Consider the following 27,893-nt stretch of genomic DNA (forward strand, 5'->3'; position numbering starts at 1 on the left):
ATTTGGTCAGAATGTTTGCCGTTTGATGTGATCTCAAAAGATAAACATCTTTCATTAATCTGACCTGCAGGCACTGAAGTGATGGAGACTTTTATTCATAATAACAGTGTCGTATTTTATGAGAATCACTGATAGCAGTTTTTTAGTGAATTATTATTTTTTTTTTAATGCTGTTAATAAATGCATTTGTTTTCAAAAAACTTGTTTGGAATATCCTAATAAAAGCCAAAATCTTTTATGCAATGACCTTTACAGGTCGCGTATATTACTTCACACAAACACTACTTCCATCTGCTCCTGGTTCGGCCCTCCGGTCCAGATTTAGAACCGAGTTCGGCCCGCGAGTCAAAACGTTTGCCCACCCCTGCCCTAAACGCACCACCGCGCTCCATGCGCAGGGGAATGAGGCGGCTCTGTATGGGAGATACGTTGAAGAGGAATAAAAACAACCTTGGAAACCAAAACTTGCCCCTCGTCGTGACTCGGAGCCGCAACAAATGTTTCGGATTTGTGTAGGGTACATTGTGACAGACGGCAAACTAGCAGGTGATCGAGCGAGCGTCTGATACAAGAGCATTGCGGTCGTATGGAGCGTGTTTGAAATGAACAGCAGAGACGAAAGGAACAAGGCAAAGTGTTGTGAAATAAAATATTACCTGTAATACGCATTTTGTTATTTGCTGATTGAAACTGCTAATTAAACTGTGAATTGAAACTAATAGGTGGAGAACTGAACTCTCGCTCTTTATATAGCTGACGTGTCTTGCGCAACCGTTCTGCGCATCTGTAATGGCGGCCTCCGTATGACGTCCGGTCCGCGATGGAGATTAAAAAACAAACAATATTTGACAATAACACACCATCGAGGATTGCACCATCGCATCAAACGATGTGTCGTCAATTATGAATTTTACTAAGTGTGTTGGGCAGGATGGCTGAATGCGATGCGCGATTGACAACAAACAAGAAGAAAGGTGAGTTTTATTTCGGGGGAGATTTGTCATGTCTCGTCCCCAGTTTTGCTATGTGTCTAGGTTGCCATAGTTTCTGTTCGCGTCGCCCCTCTCTTCCTGTGTCACCTCAATCGATGTAACGTGTTTTGTATTTAAGTCCTGTCTGCCCCTCGCTCACCGTTGGATCATTGCATGTGTTACTGTCATTCTGTTCCTGTCTTTGGTAATGTCACCCTGTCTTTTTGTTCCACGACTTTGTCGGTCAGTCCTGTTGTTGGTTTTGTTGTACCATGACTTTATTTAAAAAAAAAAAAAAAAAATTAAAAAAAAAAAAAAATTAAAAAAAAAAAAATTAAAATTGTTTTTCTTTGTACCCATGTATAATACGCACCCCAGATTTTAGGACAATAAATTAGTAAAATATTGCGCACTATACACGGAAAAAAACGGTATTCCAAACACGTTTTTTTGAAAACAAATGCATTTATTAACAGCATTAAAAAAAAAATCACTAAAAAACTGCTATCAGTGATTCTCATAAAATGTTATTATGAATAACAGTCTCCATCACTTCAGTGCCTGCAGGTCAGATTAAGGAAAGATCTTATGAGATCACATCAAACGGCAAACATTCTGACCAAATATAACATCTTGAAGAATCGGTGAAAGCATACATCCAAATAAAGTAATCAAAACTGCAACAGGGTGAGGGGTATCTGAAAATCAGAGCAGAGTTCTAACTCACAAACACCTGGTAACAGAGGTGAGGAAACGGGATACACTTCCTTAAAGTAAGCCTTAAGAACTTTACAGGTTAAGATTAGTCGCAAGCAGGTGGTGCGTCAATGTCCTTGAGCATCCTGCATTGTTTGAAAGTGAGATTGGTCGCTAGTTTCAATCCCTGCTGTGTACAAATCATATTCAAAATGCATTTTTTTTTAACAACAAACTTGAGAGCCTCCCCTTCATTTTCAGTGGGAACAGTGTTGTCGGTTACCTTTTTTGCTAGTGCGTCATAGTCTGGAGTCAAATTTGTTGTGGCAATTCTTAGGAGAGATCCGAGGTGTTGGTCCGTTTACCTCAATCTGTGACGGGTTGATGTTGAACGTCACGTCGCGTACGTCGAGCAAAATTGGCCACTCTTTTTTAACATTCGGCACTCACTTCTTTTCTTCGGGCCAATCATTTTAATGGAAGGATTCCAGGGGAAGGTTTGTGGGTAGCTTTAGCGTAAAACTGTATCTGAAAGCTCAGCGCGCGAATTACAAGAATGCTGTCGTCACAGCATAGAGCGCGAGTGCGCCATGTCCGTACTACTGAGTACGTACACGCACTTGTGAGTGTGCACCTGACACGGCTTCCGGTAGTAGATGCGCAGGCGAGCGCCTCCCCATCTACTGGGGAAACGCAGTCATTGCAGGCAATATGACCAAATTTTTTTTTTTAATAATACAATTTATTCAGGGTTGGCGGGCCGGATTAAACGGTCCCGTGGGCCGGATGTGGCCCGCGGGCCGTAGTTTGCCCACCCCTGATCTAGCGAGATGGGGGAGAAATAAGTGGGCGGAATCATTATGGTCGATCAATACAAGCCAACAAATCGGGAGAGTTCTCCGGGTGATTTACAACCACAGTGGCCAGGGGGAGGCGCGACTGATGCGTGAGTGTTTGCTTTGTGCGTCAAGGGGTGGGGGGCAAATAGTTGAGTGAACGGCATCCGTAGCCTACAGAGCTGGCTGTAAAAAAAGAACGCATTGACGGAGCAGAATGCCAAGAAGAGACATGGAGCCAGAATACTAAAATGACAAGTTAGCGACACACCACGCACGCATCGCGCCATTGTAGGAAATAACTCACTTTTTTTTCTTGAATGGATTATTGATGTATGTATTTTTAACCCAGACGATTTCCTGCCATCGCTCATCAGCCGATGCGTTTTACTGGAATGCGCAGTGTTTTTTCCGTTAAGATGCCTCAATTTTAAGAGAACCTGTTGGGATTTGCAAACATTTATACCGGTGCCCTATACATTTCTAGAAAGTGTTGTGCACCTATTCCTCTGGGACGAAACGGGACATGGAAATTAACATTTTATCAACCTAAAGGCGGTAATAAGGTTTGCTATATTTTCCTGAAGTGCACTTTATTCTAACTCCTCCCGGCGATGATTGTGCTTTTTATTGCCCTGTGCATCGCGGATGGAGTGCTCGCCCAAATACGGTACTCTGTGCCCGAGGAGGCAGATCACGGCACCCTGGTGGGAAATATCGCCGAGGACTTGGGACTGGACCTTACCAAACTGTCATCACGCCGTTTCCAAGTTGTGCCCAGCTCTCGAACACCTTACTTGGGAGTAAACGTAGAGAATGGCGTCCTGTTTGTTAACGAGAAAATAGACAGAGAGCAAATATGCAAGCAGAGCGCAAGCTGTCTGCTCAACATGGAGGTGTTCCTGGAGAACCCTTTGGAGCTTTTCCGAGTTGAGATAGAGGTGGTGGACATAAACGACAACCCACCCAGCTTCCCTGAAACGGACATAACAGTGGAAATCTCCGAAAGCGCTACTCCGGGCACGCGCTTCCCGTTGGAGAGCGCGTTGGACCAGGATGTGGGCACCAATTATTTACGCACGTATGATATGACCACTAACAACTACTTTTACCTGGACGTGCAGACCCAAACAGATGGCAACAAATTCGCCGAGCTTGTGCTGGAGAAGCCGTTGGACAGAGAGCAGCAGGCGGCTCACAGGTACGTGCTGACAGCAGTGGACGGTGGCCAGCCACCCCGGACAGGCACCGCGCTGCTGGTGGTTAAAGTGCTGGACTCAAACGATAACGTGCCTGTATTTGAGCAGCCCGTTTACGCTGTAACACTTTCCGAGAACGCGCCCTCGGGTACGCTCGTCATCCAACTGAATGCCACTGACATGGACGAGGGACTCAATGGCGAGATTGCCTATTCTTTTAGTAACCACATCTCCAACCGCGTAAAAGAAATTTTCAGCATCGACCAGCGTGCAGGGCGCATCGAGGTGCGCGGCGAGGTGGATTTTGAGGAGAGCAGTCTATATCAGATTTTTGTCCAAGCCAAGGATATGGGGCCGAACGCCGTGCCCGCGCATTGCAAGGTCCTCGTCACAGTCATAGACGTGAACGACAATGCACCAGAGATCACCTTCAGCACAGTCACGGAGTCTGTCAGCGAGAACGCAGCCCCCGGCACCGTCATTGCTTTGCTGAGCGTGACAGACTTGGACGCTGAAGAGAACGGACAAATTAACGTGGAAATCCTAGGCGAGGTGCCCTTCAAATTGAAATCATCATTTAGGAATTATTACACCATTGTGACTGATGGCTTGTTGAACAGGGAGCTTGCAGATTCCTATTCAGTGACTGTGGTTGCACGGGATAAAGGCTCACCTTCTCTTGCCACCAGCAAGTCCATTAAAGTCCTAGTGGCAGATGAGAATGATAATGCCCCCACATTCAAACAAGCCATATATGGTGTATATGTGACAGAAAATAATGTGCCAGGAGCGTATATACACGCAGTGACTGCTTTGGATCCTGACATCGGGCAGAATGCACTCATCAGTTATTCCATATTAGAGTGTGAGATTCAGGGCATGTCAGTCAAAACCTATGTGTCAATAAATGAAGAGACAGGGTACTTATACGCGCTGAGGTCCTTTGACTACGAGCAACTGAAGGATTTTACATTTGTGGTCCAGGCAAAAGATGCAGGCACCCCAGAGCTTGTCACTAATGCCACTGTCAACATTATCATTGTGGATCAGAATGACAATGCCCCCCTATGGTTAGCCCCTATGGCGAAGAACGGCACAGCAAAGGAGCCTCTACCTCGCTCGGCCGAGCCTGGTTACTTGGTGACACGCATCGTGGCAATGGATGCGGACGATGGGGAGAATGCCAGGCTTTCCTACAGCATCCAGAGGGGGAATGAGAATCGAATGTTTCGAATGGATTGGAGGACAGGTGAACTCCGGACAGCTCGGCGGGTGTCAGCTAAACGACACCATCATCAGTTGTACGACCTGGTGATTGAGGTGAGAGACCATGGTCAGCCTCCGCTGTCCTGCAGTGCCAGCATACTTGTGATGCTGGTGGACAGTGTGGCCGAGGGTCGAGGCACCGGAGATGGAAGAGGCACCGCTAGAGCCAAAGAGAGCAGTCTGGACCTCAGGCGCATCCTCATCATTGCTTTGGTCTCTGTCTCCTTTATATTCCTCCTAGTAATGATTGTGCTGGCTGTGCGTTGCCAAAAGGAAAAAAAGCTCAACATTTACACCTGCCTGACCAGCGACTGCTGCCTGGGCTGCAGCTTCTGTTGCGCACGGCAAGGCCGTGTCCATAAAAAAAAGCTCAGCAAATCTGATATCATGCTGGTTCAAAGTGCTGCAAATATCACTGGGACAGGTACAGCTCAAGTCCCTGTGGAGGAGTCAGGCAGCTTTGGCTCACACCATCAAAATCAGAATTATTGTTACCAGGTATGTCTGACTCCTGAGTCTGCCAAAACCGACTTCATGTTCCTAAAGCCATGTAGTCCGTCTAGGAGCACGGAGAGCAACCACAACCCATGTGGAGCCATAGTCACAGGTTGCACAGACCAGCAGCCTGACATCATCTCAAATGGATGTATATTATCAAATGAGGTAAGAAACCCTCTCATGCCCTTGTTGTGAGATCCCTGACCCATTAATAGAATGGCACCCTTAATGTCTCTGTTTGACATCATCTTAACTGATCTTCATCATATTATGCACCATAAGCTAACGACTTCCCTTCAACTCAGTGTTATGCCAGTGTGTCAGTGAGGCCTCATATGCAGCTGCTCTTGCGTTAATACATACTACACTGTATTGTGTACTAATTCAAATTCATTTTATGTAAACCATTATTCATTTTGTGTTCATGCTGTGCTCGCTATTGTGAACGTTTCGCAAAAAAGACCATTAATGACTGTGCACACCGATGCTATTGTGAACATTTCACTAAAAAGAGCATTAATGACTGGCACACCAATGTGTGTAACTTACACTCTTATTCCATATTCAAGTCACAATGTTATTAACTTATCCTGGCCCAATTTATGTCTCGCCATGTTTGTATGCCACTTTATACTGGCAAAAATGAAAAACATTAATTACAACACAAAAGTACACTTGCTCATCTCAAATGGCAGTACGTATATTATCAAATGAGGTAAGAAACCCTCTCGCGCCCTTGTTGTGAGATCCCATTAATAGAATGCCACCCTTAATAACTCTGTTTGACATCATCTTAACTGATCTTCAGCATATTATGCACCATAAGCTAACTGCTTTCCTTCAACTCAGCGTTATTCCAGTGTGTCAACAGGACCTCATATGCAGCTGCTCTTGCACTGTAGTGTGTACTAATTCGAATTCATTTTCTGTAAACCGTTATTCATTTTGTGTTCATGCTGTGCTCGCTATTGTGAACATTTCACAAAAAAGACCATTAATGACTGTGCACACCGATGCCATTGTGAAGATTTCACTAAAAAGAGCATTAATGACTGGCACACCAATGTGTGTAATTTACATGCTTATTCCGCATTCCAGTCACAATGTTATTGATTTATTCTGGCCCAATTTTTGTCTCACCATATTTGTATGTCACTTTATACTGGCAAAATTGGAAAACATTAATTGTAACATAGAAATACACTCGCTTTTTTACATGAGTCACAAATATGTTGGCTGCATGTAGTTCATTTCATAGCATAAGCTTAACATGGAGCTATTTTGTGAGTTGAAGTTGTCTCGTTCTTCCCATTGTTTTTCATTTGATACAATTTTACAATGATAGATGCAACATTTACCTTCGTTTCAGACCAAACAGCAACGAGCAGAGCTAAGCTACATGGTGGACAGACCAAGACGCGTCAACAGGTAAATATAGAGAAAGACCTCCTATACATTATGTAGCTTTTCTTTTGCTCACTCTATGACATCCACCTGTAATGAAGTGCTTATCTACTTGCCTTCACTCGCTGATAACTCTCATTACTGCAATGGCACTCTGGATGATGAGATGGGATCGGATAGATTGCGGTTTAGATACATTATGTTAATGGAACACCACAAAGTGAATTAACCTTCTGTCTGCTTACAGCTCGGCATTCCAGGAGGCGGATCTGGTGAGCTCCAAAGACAGCGGCCATGGAGACAGTGAGCAGGGAGACAGCGACCACGATGCCATGAATAGAGGCCTTTCCTCTGGTAGGAAAATAGTTATTCTTCCCTGATTTGGTGTGTCACAAAAATTCACTGCAGTCATTTGCAAAATAGAGATTTTACTGGCTTGGTGTAGACCAGGCATGTGTAAACTACGGCCCGCGGGCCACATCCGGCCCACGGGGCCGTTTAATCTGGCCCGCCAAACCTGAATAAATTGTATTATTAATTTTTTTGGGGGTCATTTTCCCTGCAATTACTATATTTCCCCAGTAGATGGGGAAGCGCCCGCCCGCGCATTTACTCCCGGGAGTTGTGTCAGAAAGCTCGGTGCACACTCACAAGTGTGTGTGCGTACTCAGTAGTACGTAGTAATTTCATCTATCAGTGCCGAATTTCGAGTGTAGGCTGTGACGTCAATATTCTCCCAATTCGCGCGCTGAGTTTTCAGATAGTTTTACGCTAATGCCACCCACAAACCTTCCCCTGGAATCCTTCCATTAAAATGAGTGGCCTGAAGAAAAGAAAGGTGGACACTGAGTGCCGAATGTTAAAAAAAAGTAGACAATTTGGCTCGACCTATGTGTGTGAGAAGACGTTCAGCCACATGAACGTCAACAAAGCCCGTCACAGATCTAGGTTAACGGACCGACACCTCGGCTCTATCCTAAGAATTACCACAACAAATTTTACTCCAGACTATGATGCACGAGCAAAAAAGGAAACCAACAATACTATTGATTTCTTTATTACTTTATTTAGATTTATTCTTTCACTGATTCTCCAAGATGATGTATTTGGTCAGAATGTTTGCCGTTGGATGTGATTTCGCCTCATTAGATAAACATATTTCATAAATCTGACCTGCAGGCGCTGAAGTGATGGAAAATGTTATTCATCATTACAGTGTCGTATTTAATAAGAATCACTGCTAATAGTTTTTGGGTGAAATATTTTTTTAATGCTGTTAATAAATGCATTTGTTTTCCAAAAGCTTTTTTTAATATCCATGCTTTAGTATCTACTAAAAGTAAAAACCTTTTATGCAATGACCTTTACATGTCATTTATATTACTTCACACCAGGGCTGTGGACTCGGTCGCATTTTTGCACCGAGTCCGGCCTCTTGACCAGGAGTCCGAGTCCGGCTGTCCATTTTTTTCTGTTAATTCACGTGACTGCTTAGTCTTTATTCAAGGCTAATTTAGATCAAAATCTAAATAATTACAACAGTTTTGTGATAGCTTTGTCTTTATTGAACATATAAATGAATACAATAAACAGATACTTTCAAGTTTTAATCATTAATTACACCATTATAGCTCAGACATTTATCTAAACACAAATAATTAGTGACGACCCCACAACTATCGAAACACATCAATGATATAAACTGGGTGACATAATCGTCCTTGACATTGGTACATAATGTAAACATTAGCCTAAGTGCAATCAACGTGGCCGCATTGATCGTAATTTACGCTCCGTTTCCCCCCCCAATCTAGAGGCAAAACATTGTTCTCTCGCTGCTCCCGGATGAATATAAAGACATCAAATGAGAATAATCCTTTATAAAAATTAAAATTGACTGACGGAAACGTGAGTTCTTCATGTTTTTATTGAAAACAACATAGTGCTGACGCCGTACGACATCGGTTTTTCGGTTTCCAAATAAGGCGTGCGCGCTCCCGCGGCAGGGGAGAACCGCGGCTGGTTCTTCCAGCTTGGCTGCGCGCAGGGCATTGTGGGTCTTGTACGGGCAGGCGCGGGCGCGCACGCAACAACTAAATTTGTCTTCATAACAAGCAAGCAGGGCTGTGGACAGTATTCCTACGCGCATTCTCAGCAGCATGATGAAAATACGTAAAATGGAACGTATTTTTTTTATTGTCGGACTCGGTGAACTCGGTCAAAATCAGCACAGAGTCCGAGTCCGGCAAAAATGACAGAGTCCGACCGAGTCCCCGAGTCCGAGTCCACAGCCCTGCTTCACACAAACACTACATCCATCTGCTCCTGGTTCGCCCCCCCGGTCAAAATTTAGAAACCAATTCGGCCCGCAAGTCAAAGAGTTTGCCCACCCCTGGTGTAGACCGTAGTTGATATTTTGCTGATGTGGCTTCGATTCATAGCGGGTCTAGGGGCATATTGTGTTAGGAGCTGGTTAGAAAGGCAGTAATCGAGGCCAACATCATCTCAGTTTAACCAACAATATTTTTTTAGTTCCTCACATTTAGACATTGGAATTGCGATCGTGGCTAATGATTTTTGTCTAATTTGTCTTCTGTAAAAAGCAAGGAGAAACAGTGTCGCTCGAATGTGACTTTGCATGTTCACTAAAAATGGGGAAATGGATTGCATTGTTCGGCGGTTATGTTTTATTCTTATTTTTTTAACACCTTGCAAATAAATGGTTATGGGGTGGTGAGTCATGGGGCAGAGGAGAAAGACAATCTTGGTGCATATTAAAATAATGAAGCACATGAGGCTGCAGTGATTTTCCTGATTCAGTTTAGGACTATATAACTTTTGGTCTAAGCTGCCTTTTTTTCTGAAGGCATGTTGATTTAGGTTACAAACTGGTTGTTTGTAAATACGCAGCAAAGTTAATGATGCGCCTGCTCCCTGTGAGCTGGAGACTACTCGACTGAATGTGACGTGCCTTTTAATGAGGTTGCGTCAAATGCACACAGGTGTGAGCCTTTGCAAACAAAACAGTTGCTTCATTTGTTCATTAAGTTAGTAATGCGGTCATTGCAGTTTTACCCTCCAAATGCTCTCAGTTGATACTTTCTACCTATTCTCTGACTCAATGGCCAGCTTTTTCATGTTTATGAAGAAACCATTGGAGCCTCCTTTTTTTATTTGGAATATTGCTGCTGTGACAATTTGATTTTCATCATGAGATGAATAAAGCCCAACCATAATTTCTCTCGGGATCAATAATGTATCTGTAGTGAAAGACACATTCAGAGATAAAATGTGAAATTAGGGAGAAGTAGGAATAAATAGGAGAGTTAGACCAGGGGTGGGCAAACTTTTTGACTCGCGGGCCGAACTGGGTTCTAAATTTGGACCGGAGGGCCGGACCAGGAGCAGATGGACGTAGGCGTTGTGTGAAGTCATATAAGCGACCTGTAAAGGTCATTGCATAAAAGATCTTGGCCTTTAGTAGGTAGTAAAGCATGGATATTCCAAACAAGTTTTTTGAAAACAAATGCATTTATTAACAGCATTAAAAAAAAATAATTCACTAAAAAACTGCTATCAGTGATTCTCATAAAATACGACACTGTTATTATGAATAACAATCTCCATCACTTCAATGCCTGCAGGTCAGATTAATGAAAGATGTTTATCTCATGAGATCACATCAAACGGCAAACATTCTGACCAAATATATCATCTTGAAGAATCGGTGAAAGCATACATCCAAATAAAGTAATCAAAACAGCAACACGGTGAGGGGTATCTGAAAATCAGAGCAGAGTTTTAACTCGCAAACACCTGGTAACAGAGGTGAGGAAACGGGAAACACTTGCTTAAAGTAAGCCTTAAGAACTTTACAGGTTAAGATTAGTCGCAAATAGGTGGTGCATCAATGTCCTTGAGCATCCTGCATTGTTTGAAAATGAGAATGGTCGCTAGTTTCAATCCCTGCTATGTGTACAAATCATATTCAAAATGCATTTTTTTACAATAAACTTGAGAGCCTCCCGTTCATTTTCAGTGGGAACAGTGTTGTTGGTGTCCCTTTTTTGCTAGTGCGTCATAGTCTGGAGTAAAATTTGTTGTGGCAATTCTTAGGCGAGATCCGAGGTGTTGGTCCGTTTACCTTGATCTGTGACGGGTTGATGTTGATGTGGCTGAACGTCACGTCGCGTACGTCGAGCCAAATTGGCCACTCTTTTTTAAACACTCGGCACTCACTTCTTTTTTTCGGGCCACTCATTTTAATGGAAGGATTCCAGGGGAAGGTTTGTGAGTGGCTTTAGCGCAAAACTGCATCTGAAAGCTCAGCGCGCGAATTATAAGAATGCTGTCGTCAAAGCCCACGCTCTAAATTCGGGACTGATACGAATAGAGCGAGAGTGCGCCAAGTCCGTACTACTGAGTACGTACACGCACTTGTGAGTGTGCACCGAGCTTTCTGACACGGCTTCCGGTAGTAAATGCGCAGGCGAGCGCTTCGCCATCTACTGGGAAAACGCAGTCATTGCAGGCAAAATGACAAAAAAAAAAAGTTTAATAATACAATTTGTTCAGGGTTGGCGGGCCGGATTAAACGGTCCCGTGGGCCGGATGTGGCCCGCGGGCCGTAGTTTTCCCACCCCTGAGTTAGACAATGGGGTGATGAAAGCAGAGCGGAAGAGGTGTGGTTTAAAACATGATTTAAATCAGAATCAGCTTTATTGGCCAAGTTTGTGCATGCCAAACAAGGAATTTGACTCCGATTGATCTCAGCCTCTGTACAACATTTAAGTGACTAACAACATTCAGGTGACAACATTTAAGTGGCAAGAACAGGATATTATTGTCCAATGATGTCACGGAGACCCTATGAGTGGTGTGAGTTCATCAGAGCGACAGCCAGGGGAAAGAATCTCTCTGTGTCTGCTGGTTTTGGCGCTTTGGAACACAGTCCGGAGAGCAGTAGTTCGAACAGACTGTGACCTGGGTGAGAAGGGTCTGTAGAGATGTTACTTGCACTTTTTCTGGTCCAGGTACGAGTCTTGGATAGATGGGAGGTTGGTAAATGATGATCTATCGCTGTTTGTCTGTCTGCAAAAAAAAAAAACATAGTTATGTTATATATGCTGATTTCCGATGTCTTCATTCAGCGGTAGGCTCTCTTTGGTTGTGAGCCCCTTGCAGATAGAGCATATGTGTCAAACTCACGGCCCGCGGGCCACATCCGGCCCGGCATGCAATTATATCCGGCCCGCAAGATCATTTTATATTATTGTTACTAATGGCCCGACAATATGAAGCGATGATAACACAATAAACTACAGATCCCATAATGCATTGCTTTCGCTGCCTTGCCGAGCGTTTTTCCGCGGCAATCAGGACAAGTGCTTGTTGCTGCAAGTTATTGCGAAGCTAGCCCCTCATGATGCCGAAGAAAAAAGTTGATTCTGAAAACAGAGCCTTTAAAAACCGATAGGAGATTGAGTATATGTTTACTGACATTGCCGGTAAGCCCGTTTGTCTCATTTGTGGCGCTAATGTGGCTGTATTGAAAGATGGCACTATGAAACAAAACATCTGGATAACCTGAAAGACCTGAATGCAGAGCAGAAGATACAGAAGGTAGAAGAGTTAAAGAAGAAGCTGACATTCTAGCAGACGTTTTTCACCCGTGCAAAATCACAAAGTGAAGCTGCTGTGAAAGCGAATTTTATCGTGGCAGAGGAGATCGCCAAAGCAGGTTGTTATTGCTGAAAAGCACAAATTATTTTTATATTTCTAGGTTTTGTTTTGTTTTGCAGCATGTTCATATTTCTATCTTGTATAATTTTGACAGGAAATATTTTTATGAAGAGTAAAATCATTTGGGATATTTAAAATGTAGTTTTTTTTATTTAAAATGACAAAAGCAAAGAAAATCAAACGTTTTGATTTATTATTTTAATGTTTACTTGAAGTACAAGTACTGTCACCATTTTAATTTATTTTTTCAGGCGTTTTTTTTGCAGCATGTTCCAATTTCTAACTTGTATAATTTTAACTGGATATATTTTTATGAAGATCAAGATATTAAGTTATTTAAAGTTTAAGTTTATTTATTCCAGAATAACATTCTTGTCCGTTTATGTTAAAAGTTAGTTTTAGTGTGTTCAATAAATGTTTGTTCTGTTCGGCCTGCGACCTGAAGTGTGTTTTGAATTTTGGCCCCCTGTGCAATTGAGTTTGACACCCCTGAGATAGAGCATATCACCATGTCTGGACCACGGCATGTCATTGGTGTGCCAAAGTGCAGCTTTCTTGCCACATACACCATCATTCCAGCATGCCAAAATGGTTTACCTATACCATAGAAAGAGATGCCAACAACACTTTGCTTTGCCTATAATAAATTCACAGGATTCTCTCTCTCTCTCTCTCTCTCTCTCTCTCTCTCTCTCTCTCTCTCTCTCTCTCTCTCTCTCTCTCTCTCTCTCTCTCTCTCTCTCTCTCTCTCTCTCTCTTTCGCTCTCTCTCTCTCTCTCTCTCTCTCTCTCTTTCGCTCTCTTTCGCTCTCTTTCGCTCTCTTTCGCTCTCTTTCGCTCTCTTTCGCTCTCTTTCGCTCTCTTTCGCTCTCTTTCGCTCTCTTTCGCTCTCTCGCTCCCACACACACACAAACCCATGCCATTTATGTTTCATTTAAGCAGCAGCTGCTGCTGCTTGTCGCTGGACATGTCCTGTTTCCTGAAAATTAGCATTTTGAATGCCAGCCCAGTCTGTTTAACAAAAGAGGAGCTCGCCCCTTCATGTTTGTAAACTTGTACATCAAAACAGGACCCTGTTTCAATAGACTAAATTTAGCAGTTTATTGCAAATCAGAAATTCTTTGATCAAACATTGTGACCCCAAACAGACAATCCCTTCAGACTGACCATTTTTAATTTGGTCTTCTATTGGCTCTGAAGCATGACTGTCTCATAAGAAATGATTAATCATTTAAGCACTGCTGATCATTATTGCAAAAAAAGTACTAATCATCAAACAAAAGCCCCATTCTGTATACATCATCATCCTCATCATTACTTTTATTGAGGAAATACATTTCATAATAGTCAGAGTATACAATTGAAAATCTTTATACTAATAAGAATGCTCAAAAGTAGTTGGCTGAAGCGTAAAGCTTGTAAACGCCCGTGTGTGTGCGTGCGTGCGTATGTACATATACATCATGAAAGTTGTATTAAAGAATTGTAGTGAAACACAATTTTGATGACTATTCTATCTTCTCTTTTAACATATTGTTTTAACTATACATTTATAGTGAAATGCAAATCTGTTTAAACAGCAACATTAATGTGCACTACATATTCCCTGCGCACACTTTATTTAGTTTTTTTTATCATTGACACAATAAAGGAATCACACATGGTTTATGTGCAAATAACATTTGTTTTCATCTGCTGTATATGAAAAAGAAACATTTACTTGTTAATGCATCAAAATAATTTATGACAAGATACGTCTGTGTTTTACTTGATACTGGAAACAAACACAAAGATCAATTAACAGAGTGTTTGAGAGAGGCCAAAAACAATTACAATGTATAAATGTGTGTTCATGCATAATGAAAACATTATGCAGAGATTTAGAAGGATGCAGAGATTGTTGCTAACTGAGTTTTAGGTCCGCATTATATACCATACTTAACAAATGTATTAACCCACTACTCAGGTTGAAGCAATAGGTTATTGAAACAATATTTGAAATGATACAGCATTGGAGTTGTGAGTATTCATAATTTGAAGATGATTGTATCTCCTGCATACAGTATATTGTTGTAAATACTGAAATTGATCTTCTGAGTGAAGGGCCAAAGGTCTGCTGCAATTATTTGCCAACTTCCATTCTTGCGTTTTGGATAAGTATATCAATGTATTTCAGAAAAGCACTTATCTACATTTTACAACCACCGACACAACCCCTCTTAACATCATCCCCATCTCTCCTTGCTGCTAATACGGATTCTTCTTTCACGCTGCAGCCCACCTTATCACTGGGGTAGCAGCTCATTAATCAGTAATTCATTTTTCCAACCTCTGCATACCAATTACCAAATGAAGGTTATTATCAGAGCTTTACTTTTCCACCACAATGGGCACCATGTGGCATAGTAAGATACTGTATTTGGAAAAAAGAGGGTCAGCATGTCTCTTTTTTGCAGTCTTTGAATTGGACTCTGCTTGTACTGTGTGGGGAATATGTTGACACAATTCATGCTCATTCCCTGGAGAATCACATGATAGATTTTTTTGTTAGCAACCAGTCCTTCCTAGCTTCTTCTGCCCTGAGAAAATGGTTGCAAAACTATTTACTGTAATTTTGGGACTATAAGTTGCGGGTTTTCTCATAGTTTGGGTGGGGGGGCGACTTATAATAAGGAGCAACTTATGTGTTTTTTTTCAAAAATTCCCCCCACCCCAAAAAAAGTGAAACCGCGATAAACGAACCGCGATGCAGCAAGGGATTACTGTAATTTGAATTTCAAGTGACGTCAGCAGTGCGACGCGGCGTGGCGCGGCGGTTGTTTACATAAAGGACAAAGATTGATCACGGGATGACGAAGATGACGAAGGGCCCCACGTACTACCGGCATCATTAGCAGCTTTGTTTCTAAGTGACACGGCGGACGAAGAGTTTTAAGGATTTAAGGATTTGGAGTGACACAGAAGGTTTGAAAAACTATTATGGCTTTTACCCACGCCCGGTCCTAAAAGCTCTCTTTCACCTCCGTGGATTGAAGTCGGGGGCAGGTGTTGTGCTTGATTTGGTTCCCCCGTGAGATTTTGTTCCCCCTGCCGCGGGAGCGCGCACGCCTTTTTGGAAAGCAAAAACCGATGTCGTACGGCGTCGTACGGCGTCAGCACTAGTTTTCAATAAAAAACATGAAGAACTCACGTTTGCGTCAGTCAATTTTAATTTTTATAAGGGATTATTCTCATTTGATGTCTTTAAATTCATCCGCGTTTTGCCATTGAAGCGGGGTGCGTTCAAAGACCAGTCGTACAGACGGAATACTCATTCATTCACCAAAAAGCAACAATATAATTATGTGAGCTCTTTGCATAAACCTCGATGCAAAGAAACTCCTCTTTTTGGGTTTACAAAGGAGACTTAAGTCTTAATTGTGATCATCATTCATCCATCCATCCATTTTATTTTATTACTCAGGTATTTTCAAAGCAAATTAATATTGTTGCATTTATTAATTTGCTTTAACATGACAGCGCAATATAATTAAAAGCTGACACGATAGCAATGTCAAACGTGTTCATTTAAGAAAAAGCCACACACGTTTTGTGATCAAATCTTTCATAACGAGAATGATTTGAGTGAATTGATTTGGATGAATAATTGAGAAGAAAGTTCAGTTCTGAAGGCTCCTTTTGTCCCAAGCAAAGTGACAGATGGTGGGGAGGGGGGATAAAAATTGTAACAAGAACTCTATAAAAAATGTCAAGTCGTGAGTATATGTTTACCCCCCCCCCCCCTTTTTTTTTTATTTTGAGAACGGTGAGTGCTGGACTCCAGCAGTTTTTCTTCTGTCTTCCTGGGGGTCCTTTCAGGTTGTGTGGAAAATTTGAACAGGTTCCTTCATTCCTAGGCCAAATTACAGGGGGGGAACAAATCCTCACAGCTGCCCCGTGAGAATATGTTCCCCCCCCTTATTTTGAGAACCGTGAGTGCTGGACTCCAGCAATTTTTTTTCAGTCTTCCTGGGGGTCCTTTCAGGTTGTGTGGAAAATTTGAACAGGTTCCTTCATTCCTAGGCCAAATTACAGGGGGGGAACAAATCCTCACAGCTGCCCTGTGAGAATATGTTCCCCCCCCCTTATTTTGAGAACGGTGAGTGCTGGACTCCAGCAAAATTTTTTCTGTCTTCCTGGGGGTCTGTTCAGGTTGTGTGGAAAATTTGAACAGGTTCCCTCATTCCTAGGCCAAATTACAGGGGGGGAACAAATCCTCACAGCTGCCCTGTGAGAATATGTTCCCCCCCCTTATTTTGAGAACGGTGAGTGCTGGACTCCAGCAGTTTTTTTTCTGTCTTCCTGGGGGTCTGTTCAGGTTGTGTGCCAAATTTGAACAGGTTCCCTCATTCCTAGGCCAAATTACAGGGGGGGAACAAATCCTCACAGCTGCCCTGTGAGAATATGTTCCCCCCCCTTATTTTGAGAACGGTGAGTGCTGGACTCCAGCAGTTTTTTTTCTGTCTTCCTGGGGGTCCTTTCAGGTTGTGTGGAAAATTTGAACAGGTTCCTTCATTCCTAGGCCAAATTACAGGGGGGGAACAAATCCTCACAGCTGCCCTGTGAGAATATGTTCCCCCCCCTTATTTTGAGAACGGTGAGTGCTGGACTCCAGCAGTTTTTTTTCTGTCTTCCTGGGGGTCTGTTCAGGTTGTGTGCCAAATTTGAACAGGTTCCCTCATTCCTAGGCCAAATTACAGGGGGGGAACAAATCCTCACAGCTGCCCTGTGAGAATATGTTCCCCCCCCCTTATTTTGAGAACGGTGAGTGCTGGACTCCAGCAAATTTTTTTCTGCCTTCCTGGGGGTCCTTTCAGGTTATGTGGAAAATTTGAACAGGTTCCTTCATTCCTAGGCCAAATTACAGGGGGGGAACAAATCCTCACAGCTGCCCCGTGAGAATATGAACCCCCCCCTTATTTTGAGAACCGTGAGTGCTGGACTCCAACTTGTGCTGTGTTTGTGGGGAAGCTACACATGACACAGACAACAGATGGGTAATTATGTCAGGTCTTGTTAACTAATGCATGTGATGATTAAGAAATATATTGAATTACACATTCGTTGTAAATTATTGTAAATGTGCTGCATTGTATGATCTTGCTTTTTTCTTTGTTTACCAGATTCAGTGTGACGAGTGTTGCAGGTGGTTCCATCTTGTATGTGTCGGGGAGCCTCCAACCGAAGGCTCTTTTTTGTGTACAGCATGTACAGAAATTAAATGCTAAATATTTGAAGCTTGCTTGAAGACCATTTTGCTTTTTTTTAATTAAAATTTGTATTTTTTCCATTTTATTTTATTATTTAAAAAAAAAACTTTTTTTTTTCTTAATAAAGTTCAAAGTTATAATTTTTGATGTATGTTATGTGATTAAGAAACAAAGTTGTTTGACCAAAATAAGGCCAAAAAAATTGATAAAGTGCAGTAATAATGGTATCACTGCACAAATCATCAGAAAAAAACGGCTGGAGTCCAGCACTCACCGTTCTCAAAATAAGGGGGGGGAACATATTCTCACAGGGCAGCTGTGAGGATTTGTTCCCCCCCTGTAATTTGGCCTAGGAATGAGGGAACCTGTTCAAATTTGGCACACAACCTGAACAGACCCCCAGGAAGACAGAAAAAAAATTGCTGGAGTCCAGCACTCACCGTTCTCAAAATAAGGGGGGGGAACATATTCTCACAGGGCAGCTGTGAGGATTTGTTCCCCCCCTGTAATTTGGCCTAGGAATGAAGGAACCTGTTCAAATTTTCCACATAACCTGAAAGGACCCCCAGGAAGGCAGAAAAAAAATTGCTGGAGTCCAGCACTCACCGTTCTCAAAATAAGGGGGGGGAACATATTCTCACAGGGCAGCTGTGAGGATTTGTTCCCCCCCTGTAATTTGGCCTAGGAATGAAGGAACCTGTTCAAATTTTCCACACAACCTGAAAGGACCCCCAGGAAGACTGAAAAAAAATTGCTGGAGTCCAGCACTCACGGTTCTCAAAATAAGGGGGGGGGAACATATTCTCACAGGGCAGCTGTGAGGATTTGTTCCCCCCCTGTAATTTGGCCTAGGAATGAAGGAACCTGTTCAAATTTTCCACATAACCTGAAAGGACCCCCAGGAAGGCAGAAAAAAAATTGCTGGAATCCAGCACTCACCGTTCTCAAAATAAAGGGGGGGAACATATTCTCACAGGGCAGCTGTGAGGATTTGTTCCCCCCCTGTAATTTGGCCTAGGAATGAAGGAACCTGTTCAAATTTTCCACATAACCTGAAAGGACCCCCAGGAAGGCAGAAAAAAAATTGCTGGAGTCCAGCACTCACCGTTCTCAAAATAAGGGGGGGGAACATATTCTCACAGGGCAGCTGTGAGGATTTGTCCCCCCCCCCTGTAATTTGGCCTAGGAATGAAGGAACCTGTTCAAATTTTCCACATAACCTGAAAGGACCCCCAGGAAGGCAGAAAAAAAATTGCTGGAGTCCAGCACTCACCGTTCTCAAAATAAGGGGGGGGAACATATTCTCACAGGGCAGCTGTGAGGATTTGTTCCCCCCCTGTAATTTGGCCTAGGAATGAAGGAACCTGTTCAAATTTTCCACATAACCTGAAAGGACCCCCAGGAAGGCAGAAAAAAAATTGCTGGAGTCCAGCACTCACCGTTCTCAAAATAAGGGGGGGGGAACATATTCTCACAGGGCAGCTGTGAGGATTTGTTCCCCCCCTGTAATTTGGCCTAAGAATGAAGGAACCTGTTCAAATTTTCCACACAACCTGAAAGGACCCCCAGGAAGACTGAAAAAAAATTGCTGGAGTCCAGCACTCACGGTTCTCAAAATAAGGGGGGGGAACATATTCTCACGGGGCAGCTGTGAGGATTTGTTCCCCCCCTGTAATTTGGCCTAGGAATGAAGGAACCTGTTCAAATTTTCCACACAACCTGAAAGGACCCCCAGGAAGACAGAAGAAAAACTGCTGGAGTCCAGCACTCACCGTTCTCAAAATAAATAAAAAAGGGGGGGGGGGGGTAAACATATACTCACGACTTGACATTTTTTATAGAGTTCTTGTTACAATTTTTATCCCCCCTCCCCACCATCTGTCACTTTGCTTGGGACAAAAGGAGCCTTCAGAACTGAACTTTCTTCTCAATTATTCATCCAAATCAATTCACTCAAATCATTCTCGTTATGAAAGATTTGATCACAAAACGTGTGTGGCTTTTTCTTAAATGAACACGTTTGACATTGCTATCGTGTCAGCTTTTAATTATATTGCGCTGTCATGTTAAAGCAAATTAATAAATGCAACAATATTAATTTGCTTTGAAAATACCTGAGTAATAAAATAAAATGGATGGATGGATGAATGATGATCACAATTAAGACTAAAGTCTCCTTTGTAATATATACTCCTTGTAGCCTGTACCCAAAAAGAGGAGTTTCTTTGCATTGAGGTTTATGCAAAGAGCTCACGTAATTATATTGTTGCTTTTTGGTGAATTATTGAGTATTTCGTCTGTACGACTGGTCTTTGAACGCACCCCGCTTCAATGACAGAACGCGGATGAATTTAAAGACATCAAATGAGAATAATCCTTTATAAAAATTAAAATTGACTGACGCAAACGTGAGTTCTTCATGTTTTTATTGAAAACAACGTAGTGCTGAAGCCGTACGACGCCGTACGACATCGGTTTTTCGCTTTCCAAATAAGGCGTGCGCGCTCCCGCGGCAGGGGAAACAAAATCTCACGGGGGAACCAAATCAAGCACAACACCGGCGCTCGGCCGGGTGGCTGTCCAGGGACGGTGGATGGGGCTCGGACATGGCTTTTACGCACGCCCGGTCCTATTCTATGGATCTCTCTTCCACCTCCGTGGCTGGAAGTCCACGCCGCCACATGCCTGGAAGTTTGTTTTGTTAAATAAAGAGCCGTTTACCAAACCCACGTCTTTCCTTGTACTTTGTTAAGGCTACAATAAAGTTATATATTAGATCTGTGGAATAACGACGAGGCTGACGTCATCACGCGCGGCGTTGTCGACAAAGGACGAGGAATTTGATCGATGGATTTAATGATTTTGAGTGCACAGATGGTTTGACAATATTATTGCTTATATAATAGTTATTTGATTTCTAATTTATATATCATTATATGGGCCTGTGGAATATTTTGAAGTGCAAGCACCGTCAGCGGCGCGCACACATTGTTGATAAAGGACGATCGATGGATTTAATGAATTAGAGGGACACAGATGGTTTTATAAAGGTGTTATTTATGTAATAGTTTTTTTTTTTAAATACTTCTGAATGTTACGTCAGGGCCGTTCTCAGCTCTTCGTTTGTGTTTATGTCACGTTAGCATACCTATTGTATAGCCTGTTGTTGCTCGTTCATGACTGTTCTCGGTGTTGGATTTTGTCGAATAAATTGCCCCCCAAAATGCGATTTATATTCCGGAGCAATTTATATATGTTTTTTTTCGCTTTTTTTGGCATTTTATGGCTGATGCGACTTGTACTCCGGAGCGATTTATAGTCCGAAAATTATTATTAATAATTCTGAGATAAGGGCATCACCCTAATGTTATATTCATTTTTCAAGTGCTGCAGTAATAATGGTTTCATCTTTGTGATTCGTTTCAAACTGCCTTTTCCATTTCTACCAAAATGTCAAGAAAATAAGTAAGGCTTTATCTAGCTGAGTGTGTGTCTGTGAGGGGGAATGTTTGTGTGACTACGTGCCATTCTTTAAGTGAGTATACTGTAAATGAAATGGAACCAGCTCCCTACGCAGTGATCTTTAAATCTATCTAATTCTATCTACCCAATTCTCTCTCTCTATGCGTTCCATATACGTACATATACGTATATATATACTTACACAGTCATCATCATCATCATCATCATCGGCGGTCACTCGGAACGAGTATGACGGTCTTCTTTTCAGGGTCGTCTACTTGTGGGTCCGCAGGTGGGCGTAGAGGCCGATCCGGGATCCACATATTTTTGTGCAGTGTGGGCAGGGGAAAGTGGTGGTGGGTTGTGGTCGTGCTGGAGCCAGTTTTTGTCTTTCCTTTCGGAGTTGTCGTTTGGTTTCTGCGACACGGCGGAGTTCCTTTTCGTGATGTGCTGCACCTTCTTGCACCGCTGCCCTCCAGCAGTTCCTGTTCAAGGCGATGCGCTCCCAGTCCCGAGATGTTATTTGGAATTTCTTGAGATTGGTCTTGAGGTTGTCCTTAAAACGTTTCTTTTGCCCGCCCGGGGCTCGCGGACCTCTCTCCAGCTGGGAGTATAACATCTGTTTGGGGAGGCGGGTGTCAGCCATGCGGATGAGATGTCCTGTCCATCGGAGTTGGTGCTGCATTATTAAGGTGGTGATGCTCGGTATCCTGGCTTCCTCCAGAACGCTGATGTTTGTGCGTCTGTCCTCCCATTTGATCCGGAGTATTTTCCTCAAGGTTCTCTGGTGGTGTTGTTCAAGAGCTCTTAGGTGCCTGCTGTAGGTTGTCCATGACTCTGCCCCGTAAAGTAAGGTGGGGAGAACCACAGCTTTGTAAACCAGGAGCTTGGTGTCAACCCGGAGGTCTCGGTCTTCGAAGACTCTTTTCCGGAGTCTGGCATACGCTCCACTGGCACAGCTCAGGCGATGGTTGACCTCGGAGTCAATGTCCGCTTTGGAGGAGAGAAAACAGCCGAGGTAGGGGAAATGGTGAACATAATCAAGTGCAGTGTTGTCCACATTTATGATGGGCGGAGCAGATGGCTGGTTGGGTGGGGGTTGATGTAGCACCTGGGTCTTCTTGATGTTCACGGTCAGACCCAGGGCTCTGTATGCCTTAGCAAAGGAGTTCAGGATGCCCTGGAGGTCTTCTGCAGAGTGTGCTGCTATGACATTATCGTCTGCATACTGGAGCTCCACGACCGTGGTGGTTCTGATCTTGGTTTTGGCTTTGAACCTGTTAAGGTTGAAGAGCCTGCCATCAGTCCTGTACCATATTGGGATTCCGTGTGGTAGTTCTTTGTTGATGAGGTGGAGTATGGCGGCAATGAAGACAGAGAACAGGGTGGGTGCAATAATGCATCCCTGTTTGACCCCTGTCTCTACAGTGAAAGGCTCAGTCAAGGAGCTGTTATTGAGCACTGTGGCTGTCATTCCGTCATGTAATAAACGCAGTATTCTGACGTATTTGTCCGGGCAACCATACCTCAGAAGGATGCTCCATAGGGCCTGGCGATCCACCGTGTCAAAGGCTTTTGTAAGGTCTATGAAAGCCATGAACAAAGGCTGTTTATGCTCACGGCATTTCTCCTGGAGTTGGCGTGCTGTAAAAATCATGTCTGCAGTGCCTCTAGATGGGCGAAAACCGCACTGCGATTCTGGGAGAATTTCCTCAGACAGTGGCAGTAGGCGATTGGCAAGAACACGAGCAAGTACTTTGCCAACTGTTGAAAGGAGCGAGATGCCCCTATAGTTTCCGCAATCCGCTTTGTCCCCTTTCTTGAAAATGGTCACTATCAGAGCATCCCTGTGCTCCGAGGGGAGTACTTCTTTTTCCCAGACCTTCAGAAAGAGGGAATGGAGGTGGCGCTGGAGCTCTAGTCCACCTTCCTTTAGGACCTCAGCTGGGATCCCATCTGGCCCAGAGGCCTTGTTGTTCTTCAGGCTCCTGATGGCATCTTGGACCTCTACTAAAGTGGGAGGTTCACCCATGTCTTCCCTGATGGGACTCTGAGGGACGTGACTGAGGAAATCTGACTGAGTTGTGCTGTCACGGTTGAGGAGTTCCTGAAAGTGCTCTCTCCACCGGTTGTTTATGGACTCATTGTCCTTCAACAGCTCCTGCCCGTCTTTAGAGCGTAGGGGGTTTTGGCCGCGATGGCTTGGGCCGTAGACAGCCTTAGTAGCGCTGAAAAAGCCTCTGGTGTCACCAGAGTCTGCCAAACTCTGGATTTCCAGTGCCCTTTCTGTCCACCAGGAGTTTTTAATCTGTCTCACCCGGCTCTGGACGTCAGCCTTGGCTTTGGAGTGGGCCTGTCTCTTTGCTGTGCAGGTGATGTCATTTTGCCAGACACGAAAGGTTTCCCTTTTCTTGGAGATGAGCTGTTCTATCTCTGTGTCGTTCTCATCAAACCAGTCCTGATGCTTTCTGGCCTTGTACCCGAGAGTGGCACGGCAGGTGTCGAGGATGGAAGACTTGAGCAGGCTCCAGTGTTTTTCGATGTCCTCAGGGTATTCCTGAATGAGGCTTTCTCCAAGAGAGGCCTGAAACAGCTGCAGGGTGGCAGTGTTGTTCAGGGCCTCGAGGTTTAGTCTCTGCCGGCTCAGCTTCTTTTGGAGTCTCCTCTTCCTCTTGAGTCTGATGGACATCGTGGATCGTATCAGGCGGTGATCTGTCCAGCAGCAATTCTACTTACACAGTACACACACATGCGCGCGCACATGCACGCACACATACACACGCACGCATTATATTGAGCAACATAGTTTCCTCCCTTTGGCTTTGCATATTAGACTGTAATGTGATGTTTTGATGGTAAGAGATTAATATTTAATAAGAAACCCTTCTTATTAGGAGCCTGGGCACTTTTCCAAGATGTTAGTGACGACAAGCCAAATTAATCCGCTTTGTAACAAAGCAAATTCCCCCTTTGCTGACTGCTCCTGACAGACATACGACAACACTCACACATACACATGCAAACTTACTGGGATGGCAGCGGTTTTAGTCTAATCAGACTGTATTTGAGGGGGATTAGCTGCAAATAGCTTGAACTGTACAGTTCAGATTTTTGCCACAAACAGGGACTCAGACACAAATACAAGCCAGGCGGATTTAGATTCAGAAAAAAATGCATACACGGCCTGAAAACATATGGAGCAATGAAAATAATTCTGTATATACCGTATTGGCCCGAATATAAGACAACCTCGATTATAAGACGGCCCCCTCTTTTTCAAGACTCGTTTGAAAAAATACTTTTTGAATACCAATTTTAATTTTATACAGAAAATAATTACAGTACATCTGAAACAAAGGATTATAACAGTATATTCGAGAGAAAAAGTAGGTTATTTTGCCTCATTCAAATCATGCAAAAACTGTCTATCACATCCTAATATTTTAACATTTAATTCTTATATTCGGGCCAATATGGTACTTCAGACCAGCAGATGCAAGGAAACTCATTTTCATTTGAATCAACATTTAACCTTCCATTCAAGACAATCACATTTAAATATAATAGCCTGTTTTTGTTTTTTATCCTGTCTAGTTATTAGTTGCTGTTGGTTACTCATTCACACATGTACACACATATGCTCAGAGACCAACACACATACTAAAATGCCATCTAAAAAAGTGGTTCTCCTAAAGCGTGGTCCTGGAATTTTTACAATAAACTCCCAAAATAAACTTGTTCAAAAGCTGGTCAAAATTGTATTTGCTTAAATTAAACCTTCCTGTATTATGTCCTGAATAAATATAATTCGCTCACTGTTTTCTTTGCAAGAGATTGTTGAATGTTGAGGTCTACTCTATTGTGTGTACTTGAGCAACAAGCACTGGGCTCAAGTAAAATTAAATACCTCAAAGTTATTTTTACATTTGAACAGCGTCACTACTTTCATACAATGATATTCAAATACAAATTGTTACAAATGATCAGTGTATATTGAAAATTAAATACCGTAATTTTCGGACTATAAATCGTGGTTTTTTTCATAGTTTGGGTGGGAGGGGAGGCGACTTATACTCAGGAGCGACTTATATACATATACCGTTTTTTTCCGTGTATAGTGCGCCCCCATGTATAGTACGCACCCCTAAAAATGGCATGCTGATGCTGGAAAAAAGCTTGTACCCATGTATAATACGCACCCAATTTTTATGAATTTTTAAAAAAAAAAAAATTAATTTTTTTTTTTTTTTTTAAGTCCCAATGATCGTCACACACGCAGGGAGGCAATGGGTCCCATTTTTATAGTCTTTGGTATGGTCTTAACTAGGCTGGATGTAATTTTTTTTGTTGGCGTTGATTTCTCCGACTGCCCATAAACGCACCACCGCGCTCCGTGCGCGCACGGGACAGCAAACGAGCAGGTGATCGAGCAAGCGTCTGATACGAGAGCATTGCGGTCGCATGGAGCGTGTTTGAAGTGAACAGCAGAGAAGAAAGGAACAAGGCAAAGTGTTGTGAAATAAAATATTACCTGTAATACGGATTTAGGTAGAGAACTGAACTCTCGCTCTTTATATAGCTGACGTGTCTTGCGCATCCGTTCTGCGCATCTGTAATGGCGGCCTCCGTATGATATCCGGTTTGCGTGTTTGCGTGTGTGCGAGAGCGAGAGAGAGCGAGAGAGAGAGCGTGCGAGAGAACGCTCAACCGTAGCGCGCCGCCGACCGCCCAACTGCACCGCGCTGGTTGATTATTGTGACAGAGCCGTCGCTGAAATTTAGAAGATATTTTTAAAGTCCTGATGTACTTTCTAAAATTTAAGTGGACCTCAGTGCGCACTGCGCAGGGAGATTAATTTGGTGCGGTCGCGCAACCGCAGCGCGCCGGGCGCTCACTGTCGCATTGCTTAAAGAGCGCCTTTGTGTTTTAGGATGAACAGCAGAGACCAAAGGAACAAGGCAAAGTGTTGTGAAATAAAATATTACCTGTAATACGCATTTTGTTATTTGCTGATTGAAACTGCTAATTAAACTGTGAATTGAAACTAATAGGAAGAAAACAACTCTCGCTCTTTATATAGCTGACGTGTCTTGCGCATCCGTTCTGTGCATTTTATTTCACAACACTTTGCCTTTTTTCTCTGCTGTTCACTTCAAACACGCTCCATGCGATCGCAATGCTCTCGTATCAGACGCTTGCTTGATCACCTGCTCGTTTGCTGTCCCGTGCGCGCACGGAGCGCGGTGATGCGTTTACGGGCAGTCGGAGAAATCAACGCCAACAAAAAAAATTACATCCAGCCTAGTAAAGACCATACCAAAGACTATAAAAATGGGACCCATTGCCTCCCTACGTGTGTGACAATCATTGGGACTTAAAAAAAAAGAAAAAAAAAAAAAAAAAATTAAAAATTAAATTTTTTTTTTGTACCCATGTATAATGCGCACCCCAGATTTTAGGACAATAAATTTGTTAAATTTTGCGCACTATACACGGAAAAAAACGGTATATGTTTTCTTTCACTTTTTTGGGCATTTTATGGCTGGTGCGATTTATAGTCCAAAGATTACGGTATGAATGGTGAACCATTAATGATTGGCCGTCATTTATGCAGCGTCATTTAGGCAGCGTCATTTAGGCAGCGTCATTTAGGCACGGTAGACACCAAACAAATGATCAGCGTTCACGTCAAAAAATATATAGAAGAATTGTGCGCAGTTCAAATGCTGTCGACTCACACCCAAAAATTCGTGCGTGCAACTTGGGTGAAATAATTTATTTTGTTGTACGTTCGTTACAGAAATAAAAGATGTCACACTTGACAAACATAGTTTTAAAAGTGTTTTAAAACATGTTGACATTGTATTTTGCAGCAAACAAATTGAATTTGTGTACATTCGACCTCAGCAAAGTATCCCCCCAACAGTCTCTGAGCGGACCTCACAGTGACTACCAAATCACAGTAAAATGTAAAATATATCGTTCTTTTATGTTGAAAGTTTTGCTTTTTATGTGCACATGTGTTGACACTACTACAAGCATGGGCTTCCACTTTTGCCTGAAGAGTTGCTATTAGTTATACATTCAGCTATTTTTAATGACCCTCTCGCCACAAAAAAGAGAATAGCAAAAATGACAACAGTTTCAGTTGTAATAGCAACAACATTCACATTTTGTGTACGGTTATCAGTAGGGGTGTAACGATTCATCGATACACATCGATTGATCAATATAATGCTCAACGATTTATTGGCATCGATGCTAAACGTAAACATCGATTTATATCGCCGTGTTTGACTTCGGACATTAGACGCGACTTTATTTTGAAATCCTGTTCATTGTTGCTTGCTTCCTCTTTCCGGGAGCAGTGCGCGGTGTTGTTGTGTTGTGAGCAGAGCAGGCACGTGAAAGGGGAGTCGACAACTAGTACGCGGCTCCTGGGCTGGTGCTATGGCTAGTGTCCAAAAAGACGAGGAAATTTGCTCCCCTTTAGTATTCAAGTCATTCGTTTGGAAGCACTTTGGATTCCAAAGAAAAGATGGCTCAACGGACAAGACACGTGCAGTTTGTA

At 43.0% G+C, this 27,893-nt stretch overlaps 1 protein-coding gene across 7 annotated transcripts in view; it reads left to right on the top strand.

The window, feature by feature from the left end:
• The first annotated feature begins 2,586 nt into the window (after positions 1 to 2,586).
• LOC133157148 (protocadherin-10-like) overlaps positions 2,587 to 27,893 on the top strand; it is a 36,290-nt gene continuing 10,983 nt past the window's right edge. For 4 of the 7 annotated variants that reach the window (XM_061283451.1, XM_061283471.1, XM_061283444.1 and 1 more), the window contains exons 1-3: positions 2,587 to 5,631; positions 6,836 to 6,894; positions 7,118 to 7,224. In XM_061283451.1, the coding sequence (XP_061139435.1) occupies positions 3,118 to 5,631; positions 6,836 to 6,894; positions 7,118 to 7,224 (2,680 nt within the window). In that variant the 5' untranslated portion in view covers positions 2,587 to 3,117. Of the gene's footprint in view, positions 5,632 to 6,835; positions 6,895 to 7,117; positions 7,225 to 27,893 lie in introns of those variants that run through there. The other 3 variants (XR_009714948.1, XM_061283480.1, XM_061283494.1) reach the window with 3 other exon arrangements.

Source organism: Syngnathus typhle, linkage group LG1 (genome assembly GCF_033458585.1).
Source record: "Syngnathus typhle isolate RoL2023-S1 ecotype Sweden linkage group LG1, RoL_Styp_1.0, whole genome shotgun sequence".
NCBI lineage: Eukaryota > Metazoa > Chordata > Actinopteri > Syngnathiformes > Syngnathidae > Syngnathus > Syngnathus typhle.